Raw genomic sequence first — 18,130 nt, 5'->3', positions numbered from 1 at the left:
GTATTTCATAAGAAATGACAGGAGAGATACAAATTGTAACGAATGACATCCGTACACTGCTTCCCAAACCAGCGGTGGAATAAACAGGAGTGTGTACACAGCTTTATGTTCCTCAAAATAATTTGTATCATACTGTTACATGATGAAGCTAGGAAAAAATCAAAGAAATCTAACTATGCCTTTTTTTCTACATATAGTGGAACAAGCAGCGATCTTAGGTTTTCAAGTCTTCTCCAGCTGGGTCAACTTTCTGTCATCAGAAAATAATGTTTAATAAGCTAAAGGTATGTTCAGGGCTACCATACCTGAAGCACACTAATTAGGGAATAAGTCCCATTTAACTCATTGGGACTTGCTTCTGAATATACAGGCTTAAGATTTTGCTGCAAGTAAGAGTCATTTGCCTTCACTCATTTAAATCAAACATGGCCCATGGCGCTCCAGCATTTATTCATTGCCAGGTGGCCGATTAGAAGAAATTCCTGAATTGTTGATTATGATGATGATAAAATAATAATAATAATAATAATAATAATAATAATAATAATAATAATTTATTTCTACCCCGCCCATCTGGCTGGGTTTCCCCAGCCACTCTGGGCAGCTTCCAACAGACGCTTAAAAATACATTAAAACATCAGTCATTAAAAACTTCCTTAAACAGGGCTGCCTTCAGATGTCTTCTAAATGTCACATAGTTGTTTATTTCTTTGACATCTGATGGGAGGGTGTTCCACAGGGCAGACGCCACTACCAAGAAGGCCCTCTGCCTGGTTCCCTGTAACCTCACTTCTCGCAGGGAGGGAACCGTCAGAAGGCCCTCAGCGCTGGATCTCAGTGTCCGGGCTGAACGATGGGGGTGGAGACGCTCCATCAGGTATACGTGTTATGGCCAAGTGGAACGTACACTAAGTCACTTAAAAAGGAAGTCTATCATTTTGAAAGGGATGGTGGGGGACACAGACGATTCAAGGCAAAGAAGTATGTTGGAAGGGTTGTTGGAATAAAGGAAATTTTTCAACATTTGTAAGTGGGACAAAGCAAGTGAATCCATCATACTACACAAACGGGTTGCAAAGAAGTATCTGAAGCGGCTCCTGCTTGAAGTTATGAGGGCTACTTCCTAAGACATGTAAATCTAAAAAGAGCTCAACAGGAAACTATGGGGAATCTTCCCCATATAAAAATGAAAACTATGATGAACAGTCTGGAGTTGTTTTTATTGGCTGAAATAATCACTATGATCACCAGGAAAGAGAAAAACACACACAAGTATACAGTTCCCCTGTGGACACACAACGAAGATCTCTTACCCTGACAATCTTTCCCATAGTGGTTTGGACAGCACTGAGGCACCCACTCAACGACAAAGCATGTTCTCCTGCACCCCTTCATCAAGGACCTTGAAAGTGGACGCCATCTGTTCAGCCCATATGAACGATATCGCCAGGGAGACCTTCTTTCAGAAAGGGAGTACCATGGACGAGTGAACAATCCATCTTCATAATAGTAACAAGACTGGGTCTCCCCCTGTAAGGAAAAACAACAAACTTTTATTTGCCCTTGATTGACATCTATTCCTTAGGGTAGAAATGCATGCCAAATATCTACTGTAATATATATCACAGGCTTAGTACATTTTTATTTAGATGGAACCTTCATGTTCAACTTACCCCGTCTTTTGCGACACCGGAACAACGAGGCGGATTACCACAGGAACCGCAAGCAGCAGCCTGAGAGGAAGAGAAGCAGGAAGAGGAGAAAAGGTCCACAAAAATTATAATTAAAAGTCGCCAGTCTGATTCTATTAAGCAGAGCTCGTCTCACCAGCAATGACCGCAGGCATAACAGCCAGTATGGCCCTTTTTCCAGTTCACCAGTGGTTTATTTTTCATGGAAAATCTTTCCATTTCATCAGCTCATTATGGGACCTCATGGTGAAGGGCAGGTAAGAAATATAATGATAATAAAAATATACATTAAGAAATGAAGGCCAATTGCAAACACAATATTAGACAACACTGGAAGCTTTGAGTTGTGTTTACTTAACACAAGTAAAACAAACATGCCAAATTATATCACTCTAGGGAAGGCATACAGCGCCTAGGGCTTGCCGATCGAAAGGTCGGCGGTACGAATCCCTGCGGCGGGGTGCGCTCCCGCTGCTCGGTCCCAGCGCCTGCCAACCTAGCAGTTCGAAAGCACCTCCGGGTGCAAGTAGATAAATAGGGACCGCTTACCAGCGGGAAGGTAAACGGCGTTTCCGTGTGCGGCTCTGGCTCGCCAGAGCAGCGATGTCATGCTGGCCACGTGACCCGGAAGTGTCTCCGGACAGCGCTGGCCCTTGGCCTCTTAAGTGAGATGGGCGCACAACCCCCAACCCCAGAGTCTGTCAAGACTGGCCCGTACGGGCAGGGGTACCTTTACCTTTAGGGAAGGCATATACAATAGGTCGATCGCCTTGGTGTCTATGGTCGATCGCAGTATAAAATAAAGTGATCACCTGGGTGGTCGTTATCAATCCCCCCAAAAAGCTCAATAACTCCGGTGAACCCTCCCCTAAAACTCATGGCAATGACAATGGGTAGATCACAGCCTCTTTGGAGTTGGACGTGCCTGCTCAAGGGCATCTGGAAATTTTGTGGTGCAATTTACCCTAATTTGGATAAAAAATATCCAATTCAAAATTGGGGTAAAAGTGAAGCTATACATTCCTTTGTTGCATAAATCTATGCCAGGTTCTTCCCGTGGAGGGATGCCCAAAATCCTCAAAGGAAGGGAAACAGAAGGCTCAAAATGGCTTGTTTTCAATTGAATAGGTCTGATGAAGTAATCAGTGGGCAGAACGGAGGTGGAATTCAACATTATGCCCTTCCAGTCATTCCATCTGCGCAAACATTGCAGCTTCCCAGGTGGAAGCTCCTCTCCTCCCCCTGTGAGCTGTTCTGGGGATTCTCCTGACTCCCCTGGAGCCATTGGGGGGGGGTTGTTGCGCAAGCAGAAGTCCGTGTGCAGTACTTCCACTGACAGAGCTGGTTAGGTGAATTTCACCTGATGTGTTTAATCCACCACACATCTGGCAATTCTCTCCTCAAAGACCTTTCCCCCCAGTCTGCTGGGCTTCTGGCTTCCAAGCTCAGCTGAGGGGGTGGGGACCAAGCTTAAAATGGCTGGCAGGGTGGCCTTTGCAAACAGGGGGTGAGTTAAGCACTTTCTAATAAATTCTCAGCTGCAAATTTCTCTTCCTCCTGCCACACACACACACACACACACACACACACACAATTGTTGGGCTGAGAACACTTTGGCATATGAATGAACACTGGCATTCATATGGCAGTTTATTCCATTTTCATGACTTCCCCCTGTTTTGTTCTGCATTATAACTGAGCTTTCATATAACATAAAATGACATTTCTAGAATTGCTGTGGAATATAGGGCAGATTTCCATGTTATTTGCTTCCAGAAAAAATTCATTTCCAAACAATATGGAAAAGACTGCTAAACATGCACTGTATGCCACGATAGTTCTGGAAGTGGCTTTTACATTGTGCGAAACTTGCCATATATCCTCTTGTGTTCCTTTTAAAAATGAGAGTCATCATGGCGATCCATAGTTAAAAGTAGAAGTCGGCAAATGTGTCCTTTTTTTGCCCTTCAAAATATGGCAACTCTAAATATAATGTGGAAATTAACAGTTATCATAAAGATGGAAGAAACTGCCATGTGAACACAGTCCTTCTTTGCCTTGTAGCTCCTCCCTGAGGACTGGGTGTGTAATGTTAGGGAATCCAATCTGTGTTTTTTGTGTTCCAGTCCATCAGGGTCTGGAGCTGTTCCATTCCAGGTTTTACCCAAAGCTCAGGAGCTCTAGGGACCAGGCCATAGGCAGCTGATTTCTGGTGGGCTTTTATCATGTGTTTGAGTCTGTTCTAAAGTATTTTGGTCACGAACCTTTGTGCAAAGAGCATACTTTACAGGGAGATGTTATAGTTAGTATTTACGCAATATTGTTTTCCTTTTATTTTCATTTGTGCTAAAACAGTGGGGTGAGGGAGGGAGAATATAGGATCCTACTTGTATTGTTCTATTCTATTCTGTTCTGCTCATTGGGGTCTCCACAGATTAATTATCTCTTTTGCTATCTCGTAGTACATTTAGCTGATCATAAGAGTAGGATTATAATTACTGAGTGTTAAAATGTAATTTTGAATCTTAAAACCAAATAAAATATTAAAAAACAGCGGAACCTTGGTTGGTCAAACGCTTCAAAAGCTGAACAATTCGGAACCTGAACGCCAACAACCCGGAAGTGAGTGCTTTTGTTTTTGAAAGGCTTCTGAGACACATTTATTCAATTTTTCAATGGATTTTGCCGACCAGCAATTGTGCCTCAGTTGTCAAATGTTTCGGGAGTTGAACGATCTTCCAGAATGGATTACGTTCGACAACTGAGGTTCCACTGTAATTTTCCCAGGAGAGACTCTTAACTTCTTTGGGGATTTGTAAAGGAGGAAGGTTATAGAAATCAACAAGCATGTGCATATTAAGACACTCACCGATGGCCGCTCAACATCGCGAAACTCATCACAGCGGGATCCCAAGTCTGGAGGTTCCAGCACCTGGTCAATACCATAAGCAATCCCACCATTAAATTTCATTAACTGCTGTACAATCCTTGCATTGCCATTGTTCACCAGAATTTCCCCCTGCAAGGAAGGAAAACGAGAAGCATATCAGGAAGTGCTCGGTTCAAACCACTATGTGAAATTCATCCCTGCCTCCATCCACTTCTTGAAACTTACTGGCACCTTAGGCTTGCTTGCCTGATCACATGCCAAGGCAAAAAAATTAACTGAAAAATTCCCCTTCTATGCAAAAAAAAAAAAAAAAAAAAAAAAAAAAGGTACAGCAGCCATATCACGATCTAGACCAGGGTCAGCTAACCTTTGGCCCTCCAGATGTTTGAGGACTGCAATTCCCATCACCCCTGACTATCAGCTATGCTGGTCTGGCACTGATGACAGTTGGAGTCTAACAACATCTTGAAAGCTGCCAATGGGGAGTAGAAGAGGGGAGACAGGAGAAGAGGACCTCTCCAACTCATTCTCTTCCTGATGTTTTACCTACTCAGAATTGCCACACACACACACACACACACACACACACACACACACACACTGCTTGTTGACAGGAAAGCACTTAGTGGGGAGACCTGAAAGACTAAATCTCTTGCGGGGGCTCAATTAGTGCCAGCGCCATCTGTCAAGAGCTTGGGTGTAACCTTCGATGCTTCCCTTCCCATGGAGGTGCAGGTTGCAGCCACAGCAAAGGTGGCATTTTTCCATCTCCACCGTATTAAACAGTTGGTCCCTTACCTTTCTCGCCCTGATCTGGCCACAGTGATCCATGCGACCGTCACCTCCAGACTTGATTATTGTAACTCGCTCTACGCGGGACTGCCCTTGAAGCTGACCCAGAAACTCCAGCGGGTGCAAATGCCATGGCGAGGCTCCTTACGGGGTCCTTGCCGCAGGATCACATTCACCCAGTGCTTTACCAACTGCACTGGCTCCCAGTGGAGTACAGGGTCAGGTTTAAGGTGCTGGTTTTGACCTTTAAAACCCTATGCGGCCTAGGACAGCCTTTCCTGGTATGCCTCGCGGAGGACCTTAAGGTCCACAAATGACAACATTTTGGAGGTCCCAAGTCGCAATGTGGTTAGATTGGTCTCAACTAGGGCCAGGGCCTTTTCAGTACTGGCCCCAACTTGGTGGAACGCTTTGTCACAAGAGACTAGGGCCCTGCGGGACTTGATATCTTTCTGCAGGGCCTGCAAGACAGAGCTGTACTGCCTAGCCTTTGGTTTGGACTCAGTCTGAGCCTTATGTTTTCCTCCACTTATGGTTGTGATCTATGGGCTACTATTAAAATGAGGCTGCATTTTAAATTGTATTTTTAACCTGTATTTTAAATTGGTCCCCCCCCCCCATTATGTTTTTATTGTAATTTTACTGGTGTTAGCTGCCCTGAGCCCAGCTCTGGCCGGGGAGGGAGGGGTATAAATAAAAAATTATTATTATTATTATTATTAAGTCACCAATTCAATCCCTAGCTGACCCACTCAAGCAGTACAATAATCACTCCACCCCTACATACACAACATTTAGTTCAGATAAACATTGACTTACGGCACTTGTCTTGCTGCAGCCAAATGAGATGAGTGATCCATGCATCGTTCTTAAACCATGAGTATTCATCAGACTGGAACCCGATAACTAGACACACACAAAAGTAATGATTCTGAGACAACTTCAAAAATAAATTCAGAAGGGTGTTTTTTTTAAAACAACAACAACAACACTATCAACTTACCAGCGTGTCCCTGATCATGTGTCCTTTGAGATAAGCAGCCAACTTGCTCCGGTGTTCTCTATGATACAACCATTTTTGCATATCCTCAGGGAGAGAATTAAATGCTGCATCTGTAGGCCACAACATTGTGAAGGGCTGGTGCAAGGTACTGTTAACCAGATTAAGAAGTCCCGCCTCCTACACAGAGACAATACAGCAAAGTGTATACACATCAAAATACCGTACATGCAGTATCAATCATAAATTACTTGTGTGCAACTAGCCGTCAGAAACAAAAAAATGTTTTGAAGTGTAGGTGGGTTCCCACAAGGCAAGACACAGTGATAACAGCAAGAACCTTTACTGAACTACGTAACTGGGAAACAGGGGGAAAGCAACTGCTTATATGCATTTCTGAAGGCCTGGGCCATGCCCACTTCCAACGAGATTGGCTGTCTAAACATCCAAACTGCGAATCACGACTCAGATTTTAAGGGCCAATGGCAGAGGCCCAATTCCTGAAATGTTCTGTGATTGGATATCATGTATCAAATCAGAACACAGGGACCAGAATCCTTAGTCCAGACTCAAATTCAGGCAAACACAGACAACTGAATACATAACATGTTCCATATTTAAAAGTAAGAAATATACTGCACAATCCTTTGAATGTAACACGTAGCCCAGATTGGAGGGAGTATACTCTGAAATGAATTCTGAACTGAATCTGAAAGTTTTTTTGGGTTTTTTGTATTTTTATTAGAGATTAATGTTTCATTTTAAAGACTACAAATTACCACTAGGAGCTTGCTGTAGATTTTGTATCCATAAGCATCTGCAACTTCTGTGATGGTTTTCTGGAAAGCAACAAAAAGATGCAGTTATTAGAAACCAAGTCTCTGTATCATGGAAGAGGAAACCCAAATGCATTGCCACTCCCAGGGGATCGCTTTGTGTCCATTATAATGAAGATTGAAGAGAAATTGCCCAATACACAGACACTCATACTCCTTAAAACAGCAGCAAGTCATGATTTCTGCCAATCATCAATGCAGTTAATCAATATACTACTATTCTGGTCAGACATACTAATTGTGAAATGCCTCATTCCAATATTTATAAAACGTTCTTCCACCAGGTAAGAGATTTCATATGCAAAGCTAGAAATGCTTCTGTACAACATAGGAATGCAAACCAAACAACTGTGTAACACCAAGGGGCAAGATGGGCTCACATACATTGCCAATGCATACAAATTACCTTGGGTGTGCCTTTGACAGATTTACGTCACTGCTGGTATTTATTTATTTTTTTTTATATTAAAGCAAGTGCAAGGTTTTATGTTTAACCATAAAAACCATAGTGTTGTGTTTGTTTGTTTTTTTAAAAAAATACAGAGTTGAGTATAAAAATTAATGAGTCATTTCAGCCCTTCATAATTTTAGACATACCTGTGCTAGGTTGGATGAAATGTTTATATTCTGCAGGTCATATGGGATTAAGATCTTGTCAATGAAATGTAGGACACCATTGCTTCCCATAATGTCACTCTCAATTATCTTTGCTTCATCATTTAAATACACGTTGTTCTGAGAAAAAGGGACATAATACACATTCCCAGTAAGACACACCTTCTCATGGACAAAGCCTTTTTGTTCTTGAGTGATGATCACCAGTGAGGGATGGGCTACAGTAGCAAGATGGAGTAAGTTATTGTAGGTTTGTCTTGATAGATGTTTTAGGCTTGATGCCTTATCATGACTATTGGTCCATTTAACCCAGCACTGTCTACACTGACTGGCAGCAGCTCTTCAGGGTTTCCGACGGAGTCTTTCCCAACCCTACCTGGACACACCAGGGACCTTCAGCATGCAAAGCATATGCTCTAACCACTGGGTTATGGACCTTCCATTGAATATATACAGCCGTGTTCTCACAGTCCCCGCCTTCCACTACTCAAGCTGGGTACAGTGGAATCTCGCATTAAGAACTTAATTCTTAGAGAAAGGAGGGATTTCCACACTCACTGAGTTTGTGGTTCCTGTCTCCCAAATCAACTACAGTGGTACCTTGGGTTAAGTACTTAATTCGTTCTGGAGGTCCATTCTTAACCTGAAACTGTTCTTAACCTGAAGCACCACTTTAGCTAATGGGGCCTCCTGCTGCTGCCGTACTGCTGGAGCACGATTTCTGTTCTCATCCTGAAGCAAAGTTCTTAACCCGAGGTACTATTTCTGTAACCTGAAGCACCTGTAACCTGAAGCGTCTGTAACCCGAGGTACCACTGTATAGCTAAAAACTTTTCAGAAATTTATGGGCAACATTGTGAAGCAGTAGTGGGGAACCTTTCTCCCATGGGATGAAGGGATGGATTTAAAAGAGGATTGAATTCATGGAGGAGAAGGCTATCAGGTTTCCCCCAGGCATCTGCTTGGCCACAATAGGATGTTGGACTAGATGGGCCATTGGCCTGATCTAGCAGGTTCTTCTTATGTTCTTACAATTGCAGGCCTAGGGGCCAAATATGATCCTCCAGGCCTCTCTTATCAGGCCCCCAGGACTCTTCCCAGGCCATACTGGTCCCACTTTGCACCCTCAAGTATTTTTGCCTGGTTGGAAAGTGTCCATAACCCCCTAGTCCCTGGCCTCCATCCTTCTGAAATGTTACATGTTACTTCCCTAGGGACCCTTCTTCAATGCATGCCATTTTCATACTAATATAATTGTAAACAAAACACACAAGGATCAACTTCAACAGTGCCCCAAAACAAAAAACCCTGCACCCATCTTTCTGAAGTTTGTTAGGTTTCTTACTAAGAGGCACCTTTATTAAAAGAATAGGGACCAGGGGGCATCAAATGAGACCCTTCAGACCTTTCTATCCAACCCTTGGGATTCTACTTAAACCCTACTCCACACTCACGTTGTGTCTTGCCTGCCTGGGATGTGTCCTTGATTTACACGAATGCCTCTTGCCTGGATGGATGTGAGAACGTGTATAGGAAGCACTTACATGGCGGGAAGGTAGCTCGTTGTACAAAGGGTAAGAGGCACACCCATTGCTCTGCCCACGTACTGAATAACATGGCACATACCTCTTTCATGGAAACCTTTATTTTGAGTCCAGATAGAGATGTGATGGAATTTTTCAACTGCAAGTCTTCTGACTGTAACTGGTGGCAGATGACTATGTGATAGTTAAGCAAATCCTTGATGAAACCCTCCTCTTCCCATTCTGAAAACTGAAGAAACTGGGATTATACAAGTCAGGCCACGGGCTCAGCACCTTTCCAAAGAAGTGAAACTAGCTGAGGAGAATGAGATGCCCCAGAGTCAAATATCAATTTGACACTTCACCTACTGAGAAAACTTGTTCTCATTCAAGAAAGAGAAGAATGAAGAATTATGGAACAATTCCCCATTATCTATTATACTTAATTGAAAAATTAGGGAAGACAGCCAATCACAATATAATCACTAATACATTGAAGAGAACTGAAACAAACCTACACATGCAGCAGAAATTCAGATTCATACAAATGAGTTGAAAGTTGCTTAGATTAGATACACTCAGGTTTAACTGAAGCTTTCTTAGGATTTAACCTTTTCTAGTTAGAAGGGGTGATTTTAATGCTGGGGAGGGAGGGAGGGGGGGAGGGAGGAAGGTAGGTTGGGCTTTGGGCACTGTTGGCATGCAATGCCTGAGGGCCACATTGCCTATCCCTGTATTAAGCTAGCTCTAAAGAAACCCAGAGAAGACTTGCACAGACTGATAAACAGAACTATAGGCTTTCAAATGCAACCAGAAAAGTGTTTCTTACCGTGGTGCTGTTCTTTATGTAATCAGCATGTGGGACAAAAACAGTGAACGGTCCAGATCCCGTCAATTCAACAGTGCTAAAGCGCTATGGCACAAAAACATGTCCAGAGATTAACACACACACAGCAGCACAACATGATTTATGCAAGAAAACACTGCTCAGAAAAGATGAAGAAGGACTCTGCTCATGTCACTGGACATTTCCAATGTTCTTCATGCTGATGCAGCTCCTTTTACCACTACCCACCCCAAAGTCCACTCCTGAAGTGAAGGAGACTCTCTAGAATGGAGTAGGGTGGGAGTGAGAATTGGCAGAAATCTAAGGTAACTTCGAATAGCCCCCTGTATATGGATTGCTCTCCCCAGGGAGTCCTGCCCATCTGCAATCTTGTCATCCTTTTGGTGCCAGCCATTTTGGTGTACCTGAGCATTTGGACGCCACCAATGACATGTTATTACACTGATGAATCTGTTTTTAATCACATTTATGTCATTATGTGATTATGTTCATCATTATATTTTGTTAATTTTGGCTGTAAGTTGCTTTGAGACTTTTTTTTTTTAGTGGGAAGCAATACACACACACACACACACACACACACACTTAATAAACCTAAACCTGCATGAGTGGAAGTGACACAAGGGACTCTCTAAATTCAAGGCTAACTCCCTTTCAGAGGATGTTGATGCTTACTTTGAATTGATTAACGAATTTAGATGCAGCTTCTCTTGTGCTGAGCTCCTAAAAAAATGAAAGAAATTAAAAACCATCTAATATTAATGACAAAGCTCTGCTTTTTTCATTTTTTTTAAAAAACAGCCTTATCCTTCATATCCAAATGAAGAAAGAACGTTTATACCCTACTTCACACAATAACGGCAGTACAATAATGAATAATGAAATGGGAATGGTTTGTGAAAATAATCCCATTATAAGACTTGTGACATACATTCTGGGCTTGAATTTTCCAGTTGCCTTGAATTGTTTGGCCAGAGAATTGATTAAGGATGTCCCACTGACATTAAGGATGTCCCACTGACATTAAGGATGTCCCACTGACATCTGATAAGCAAAAATGAACCGCAGTGTCCTCTGCCTTCAGAGTGAACTTACTCTCAACTCCAAGTCCTCCAAAGGCTCTACTAGTCCAAAGAGGTATTTGGAAGACAATTCCATCCCTTTTGCAGAAGAGAAAAGCCTTTTGGGTATGTTATGTACTAAGCTTGGATCCTAGAACAATAGGTAAGTAGGATCCTAGAATGCAACAACTGATTGGCTTGCAGGAGAAGACCAATGAGGCTCCAGGAGGGAATCAGAATCAGCCAATCAGACGGGACACATTGTGTAAATAATGTATATAAAAGCCTGAGGTTTGGGGGACAATTTAATCACTGTTTTACAAGCTGCAATAAAGAGCATGAAATCACTACAGGACTCTGAGTATATTTCAGGATAGTATTTCTAATGGTAGCATTTGAACAATTCTAGGTAATATCTGTATTTTAACTGCAAGCTCCTCAACCAGCAATCTTTTTCTTCACTTTCTTTTAAATTAATCCCCAACTAATCGATGGCCAGAACTGTTACTGTACTGCTATATTTAATTTATGGGACCTTTTGTAACTTTCTCACCTCCTCTGAAATATCCGCTTGGCATTTAAAAAAAAATCTTAGTTTGCTTCTTCTTCAGAAAGAGGAGTGATGGTGTAAGGAGCCTGATGTCAATAATATATTATTGCTGGTATAATGCTGCCCGGTGGGAACTTAAGAGTAGGTTGAGATAAAAGAAATCGTGGCAGCCCCTTTCCAACAGAATGTCTTGTACCTGCCACACAGTGCCTGTGCATTTAAATCCATCGCCGGTACCAAATAAACAAATGCAGATTCGATCCCCACTTTTAGAGAGACAGAGAGCATGCGGACTGCAGCCTCCATTATCCTGGGAAGAAAAGTTGAAACATATTAGTCCGTAAGAAAGCTGAAATACTGCCTACTTGGAAATGCGTAAAACACACAGTGCTTGGAACTCACATAACTACTTCTTCTTTTTAAAAATGTTTTTATTGAGCAATTTCAACATAACAAATTGTCAAACCGTATAATCACAGACATAATTCCCCCCTTTCCTCCCTCCCTTCCCCCCTAGGGCCTCCCTCAGCTCCTCTCTCTGATTTCTCTGCACATGCTATTTTCTGCATGTTATAAAACTCACATAACTTCTTGAACAAACCTCTATAATCAAGGTGGGCTCTAGATTTTTAATGCTTCTTATCTGCATTACACACTTATGCCAAATTACACACTACACAGGATATTCACGGTTGGTTTCCCCAAACACACACTTTTTTTTTAACATTTCAAGATTCTACCCATAATTTGTCTGATAATGGACAGAAAGGAGATCAGTGTAAATCATTTGTTAATCTTTTGACGAGAGAATCAGATGAGTGCCAACAAACCTCCTTGCAAGGATCAGTGCGCTCACACTTGTTAACACCATCGCCAGTGAACCCAGGAAGACAGTTACAGGCAACCTATGTAAAAGAAAACAAAAGCAACAATGTATAGTCAACATTATATAATTCGGACCTACAAACAAAACTGCAGACAACAGTAGCAATAGATTGATTTTCTACAATGAAAATTAAAATCACAGGACCTTCCTCAGTCTAGAAACCTGCAGCTGTCTTTGTCATCTTATTTCTGCTGTTGTGTGTAAGCATGCAACAAATCACTTCTACCTGGGCAATGGAACTTCTCCTCTGTCTTCTCCTTCTATGTGCACCCTGTATCTGCTCTGGGCTTCTCCCCCAACCCTGCTAATTATAGGGGGGCTGGAGGATAAAAAGGGGAAAGTCCCACTGAACAAGTGGAAAGTGTTCCCTACGCACCATGACCTTGCAGGATTCAAATGATTGTCTAACAGAGGAGAGCATAACAGAAAGAGAGAGCACATGCATAGCCACCAGAGTGTGCCACTGTGTTTTCCCAGTGAGAAACAGTGCAATCAGCTGCAAGAATTTTAAATAGTCTTCTGAGCTAGTGAGACCCAATCCCTTACGGTCACCAAACTCAGCAGCTGGAGATGCATTGCAGCGCATTAACACTGTTCCTTCATTGTGATGAGATTTCAGTCTTAGATAATATAGATATGCGCTCATGGAGTGACTTGTGCAATGGAGCTCCCACAAAATCTGCTCCAGAAGGTGGGTTTTGTGGAACCCTCAGGGTAGATCTGGGAGGGGGACATGGGGAGGAGAAATATGTTGCATGTGTTGATGTTGCTACACAGGCTCAATGATTTCATTGGATACTACCCTTAGGGTGGTACTCTTCCCCCCCCCCCAGGGAGAAATGTACTGTTAGAAAGCCCCAAAAATAAAGGGAAAAGGAGTTGCTTACGAGGCCTGGTCCTGTTTTAACACACTCAGCAAACTGGTGACATCCTCCGTTCTTGTCTAAGCATAGATCAATTTCTGTATGTAGGAGAGATGTAGGAGAAAGGATTGTATGCACCAAAATTTTGCTTCCACTGTAAAACTGCACCTGCCTAACAAAACAAGTTCCTAGTATGCTAGGAGGCATGAACAGAGATGTTCTATATGAAGCTGTCTGCCAAGAGGAGAAGTGAGCAAGAGTGAACCAGTAGAAAAAAGGTTACATTTTTGGTCTTAAGGACAACATTTTTGACCCACTCACTCTCCACCCCCAAATAAAGCCCTTTCCATGCTAAAAATTAAACACAGCTCTGTGAAGGAAAGACAGAACCCCATAGGAAAAACCACGGCCACAGCATGTCTTGGGCAAAAATTGGGATTTGTTCAAACTGCAAGAAGTCCTATTGTCCTAGTAGCAGGTAGATGAGCACAGTTCCCATTTCCTAACAACCACAACTTTATTACTCTGCCTAGGCATGGAACAGAAGGATATCTGCTGTAGAGAAGGGGTGGTTGAACCATGCATGAGATAATTAAGGCGGTGTGAGATGCCATGTCTGCAAGGGAGACAGGGTGACTGTAAGTTCTCAAACTCATTTTAATGATACCATAAATATTTACTTGAGTTAAATGTCACCAGTATGCTCACTCATGCATCTACATATATACTGGCCTTTGCAGTTAGCATCTATTTTCAAAAACAGAATTGCTCAGCAGTTCATGTGCTTCAAGCAGCATGGGTGCTCACCCCGGCATAGAGTCCCGTCTCCAGCATAGCCTTCTTTACAAGAGCAAGTTCTTTGACCAGGCCCAACTTTTGTACAGCTGGCATGTGGGGAGCAGCCACCATTGCCCACCGCACAGGGATCAATTTCTGTGTTACAAAAGAAAAGAAATTAAGAACAGGGTTGTCCTTTTTCTCGCTTCCCTCTGCAGCTTCCTGAAAACCTGCAAGGGTGACCCTTGTGATCAGTATGGAATATGTTGGGGGGGGGGAGGTCAGATGGGGAGGGGAGTTAACAGAAATTTCCTCCTTATGTGAACAGATGATCAAGGCAGGATTGCAAGTCTGTTTTGCTCATGCTTCTTAACCAAATTGCCGAGGGAACATCAGAATCACTCAGAGAGGTGTACTATTTGCGTGGTCAGGCACATCAAGCCTGTTGCCTCCCTCCACAGACAGATTCATTGTGCAGTGTTCTTGGATCGAAGCAGGCCACAACTTTATTGATTACAGATGTATGCAATTTGGCTCAGGCATTGGGTGATTTCTCACTCAGTCAGCCCACCTGCTGACTGCTTCCCAAAGGGTTGAATCTGAGAAAGGATTGCCCTGTGACTTACAACAAATAGAATTGCTGCCTTGGGGAGTGCTATGGTCCTTAGCCCCATCTAGGCTTATGGACAAAGCACTACCCCAGGATCCCTTTAACGGGGTACCCCAATTCCGGCTCCGGTGGCAGTTAAGACATTGGGGATCATTTATAGAGTTTAACTGCAGGGGATGTATGGCTTTGCCTCCTCCTTCAAAGAAGGGAGAACATGCCTGCTTCTTTTCTGCCTCTCTGATTTTGTGGCAGGTCCACTGTGCTCGCACACACACACACACACACACACACACACACACACACAGCCAGTCAGGGATGGAATAACTATCAGGATACATGAACAGGTGATAACAAGCCACAACTGGCTTGCTGAGGTAAGTGGGGTTGGGATGGCATGGGGTCAAGATCCATTATTTCACAAGACTGCCAGTCTGAAGCCCAATACACCACCCAAGCACAGGGAACACTTTGGGACTTGACCAGCATGTAAGAACCTAGTGTGCTGCATGCCATGGAGCTGGAATCTTGCTGGTAACATGAGGTGAGTGGGGCCAGAGCCAGTCTGCTCTAAACTGAGGCTATAAAATAGATATCATCATGGTTTCATCTGGTTCTGGCTACGTGGTTTGATTAATATGACCAATAAAGATTGTTCAATTGCATTGCCAATTTTGATTAAATCACTATATATGTGGGGGGGGAGGGGTCGGCTGATGCTTAACAAAATTCTTGTTGAGGTAAAATGCAGGATTCATAGCCTGCATCTGATCAGTTTCTGGCTGATTGCTTTGAAATACCTGTCTTGTAAGAAGTTCCGCGTTAATCCATAAAAATAAGGATGCTTGATTAAATGAAAGTGGGTTTGTTCCTGATTGCAGATTTCAAAATGATTACTGTAGAGATTACTATAGAGGAGCTATTTAAGCTGTTATACACCAAGGTGGCATAATAATTTGATTAGCCTGGTACTAAGCACTTGAAGTGCTAGCTGTTTTCATAATTGTGGCAGAATGGGGGACAAAGCAGGGAGGGGTTAGGAGAGCAAAGCTATTTTGCTGTAGCTTTACTTTTAATTTTTGTACCTTAGTTCTTATAGATTTGCCTTATCCTCTGCAATAACTTGAACATTTCTGTTTCTAGTTAAATTGCAACCAAATGCACCTAAATGAAGAGTCAATATTAAATGATCGGCCAAAAGGTATCTTAAAGGGCCATAGGAAATGACCCTTTGAAAACCTGTCCCATAGGATTCTCAAGAAACAGAAAGCAGAATCACAGAGATGGAGGGAATCTCAAAGGTCATGTACTCCAATGCAGTCAATTGCCCCTCAACTGATGGCCATCCAGCCTCTGCTTAAAAACCTCTGATGGTGGTGCATACACCAGCTTCTGCAGCAGTCCTTTCCATTGTCAGACAACTTCTGCCATAGGAATGACTGGTTTAAACCCTTTTTCTTTTAATGTGGGCACTCCAGAGGAATAAAAACAGACCTGCTCCATTATCTATGTGACAGCATTTCAAGTATTTGAAGATGGCTACTCCCTAAAGAAGCCATAAAGAAGGCTGGTCACTGAAGAATTGATGCTTTTGAATTATGGTGCTGGAGGAGACTCTTGAGAGTCCCATGGACTGTAAGAAGATCAAACCTCTCCATTCTGAAGGAAATCAGCCCTGAGTGCTCACTGGAAGGACAGATCCTGAAACTGAGGCTCCAATACTTTGGCCACCTCATGAGAAGAGAAGACTCCCTGGAAAAGACCCTGATGTTGGGAAAGGATGAGATGGTTGGATAGCGTTCTCAAAGCTACCAGCATGAGTTTGACCAAACTGCGGGAGGCAGTGGAAGACAGGAGTGCCTGGCGTGCTCTGGTCCACGGGGTCACGAAGAGTCGGACACGACTAAATGACTAAACAACAACAACAACAACAACACTCCATCGCAACTCACTCATATTTTTTTCCAGGCAAAACACACCCAACTCATTCAACTTTTCCTTACAGGACTTTGTATGCAGGCTTCTCACCAACTTTGCCACCCTCTTCTGGACACATTCCAGTTTGTCAATATCCTTCTGAAGCTGCAGTTCACAGAGCTGGACAGCAATGGTCAGAAAAGGTCATATGTTCTCTTTTACCCACAGAATTTTCATTTTTGAAAAGGTTGGGGCTGGCTCATATATGCATGTTCATCACTTGATAAATGAAAGCTATTGTTTAAATCAAATATCCACATTCTGTTGCTTACTCAGTTCATTATCCAGACTTTTCTGTGCAGGATGGGTTATGATTTTACCATATATGCAACATGATTGCAGACATTTGCCAGAAGTACCTGTGCAAGAGGTTCCGTTCCCATTGTATCCAGCAGAACACAAGCAAGTGGGCTGGGAAGTGGTAGAGTCATTGACGCAACTGAAATGGAAGAAGGAAGCACTGAGAAGGTATGTACGTACCCAAATTCACCAACATGTTCAAGGATGCTATTCTGTGGTCATGACCAGTCTAAAACTCCAGCATTATTGGATCTCTATAAACAGATAAACCGGTTGATCCTGGTTTCCTTTGCCCAAGTAAATGCAATTAAGAACTATGAGAGTGACATTACATCATGCAGGGTTGAACGAAGCTCAAGCAATGCATTTTTGCTTTTCCTTGTGCAAAATAAATGGAAGTTTTGCATCTCAGTGACATGTGCATCACAGGATCCCAGTTGATCATAAGTGAAAGCCACTGCCAAAAGGCTATTGCTGACAAAAGATTTAGGTGGTCTCATAGTTATTGGCAGACCAATTTCCATCTATATCAAAATTACTTCTCCTTGATAGGTACATCTTTAGCTCTACAGCTGTTGATAATACCTAATACAAAGCAACAGAATGGGTAAATGCCTTACCTATTCACACTTCATTTTCAAAAAAGGAATATGCATTTTGAATTTGCATTTTAAATTAAACAATATATTGTTTAAATTAAACAATATATTGTTTAAATTAAACAATATATTGTTTAAATTAAACAATATATTGATGAGCAGAAGCCATCCTTTTATAATCTTTGCTTATGAAGGTCTTTCTCTCATGCACAAACTGCGCAGGGTGACATTAAAGGATGGTTCAACTGAAAATGCAAAATGTTGAATTAAAACATCAGCTTCCATTATTATTATTAATAATTATATTCATTAGTCA

At 42.5% G+C, this 18,130-nt stretch overlaps 1 protein-coding gene across 3 annotated transcripts in view; it reads right to left on the bottom strand.

Annotated features, from left to right (window-relative positions):
- Window positions 1–18,130, bottom strand: part of STAB1 (stabilin 1) — a 100,121-nt gene that overhangs the window by 14,970 nt on the left and 67,021 nt on the right. For all 3 annotated transcript variants that reach the window (XM_079967206.1, XM_079967205.1, XM_079967207.1), the window contains 15 exons: window positions 17,275–17,354; window positions 14,362–14,487; window positions 13,579–13,652; window positions 12,636–12,710; window positions 12,002–12,115; window positions 10,870–10,917; window positions 10,177–10,260; window positions 9,451–9,597; window positions 7,807–7,944; window positions 7,153–7,212; window positions 6,377–6,553; window positions 6,193–6,279; window positions 4,561–4,710; window positions 1,674–1,733; window positions 1,314–1,530 (listed from right to left, as the gene is read on the bottom strand). In XM_079967206.1, the coding sequence (XP_079823332.1) occupies window positions 1,314–1,530; window positions 1,674–1,733; window positions 4,561–4,710; window positions 6,193–6,279; window positions 6,377–6,553; window positions 7,153–7,212; window positions 7,807–7,944; window positions 9,451–9,597; window positions 10,177–10,260; window positions 10,870–10,917; window positions 12,002–12,115; window positions 12,636–12,710; window positions 13,579–13,652; window positions 14,362–14,487; window positions 17,275–17,354 (1,637 nt within the window). The remainder of the gene's footprint in view (window positions 1–1,313; window positions 1,531–1,673; window positions 1,734–4,560; window positions 4,711–6,192; window positions 6,280–6,376; window positions 6,554–7,152; window positions 7,213–7,806; window positions 7,945–9,450; window positions 9,598–10,176; window positions 10,261–10,869; window positions 10,918–12,001; window positions 12,116–12,635; window positions 12,711–13,578; window positions 13,653–14,361; window positions 14,488–17,274; window positions 17,355–18,130) is intronic.

The sequence above is a fragment of the Podarcis cretensis genome (genome assembly GCF_951804945.1).
Source record: "Podarcis cretensis genome assembly, chromosome: 2".
Classification (NCBI taxonomy): Eukaryota; Metazoa; Chordata; class Lepidosauria; order Squamata; family Lacertidae; genus Podarcis; species Podarcis cretensis.
The sequence above is the reverse complement of the archived record's forward strand: the minus strand, read 5'-3'. Positions and strand labels throughout refer to the sequence as shown.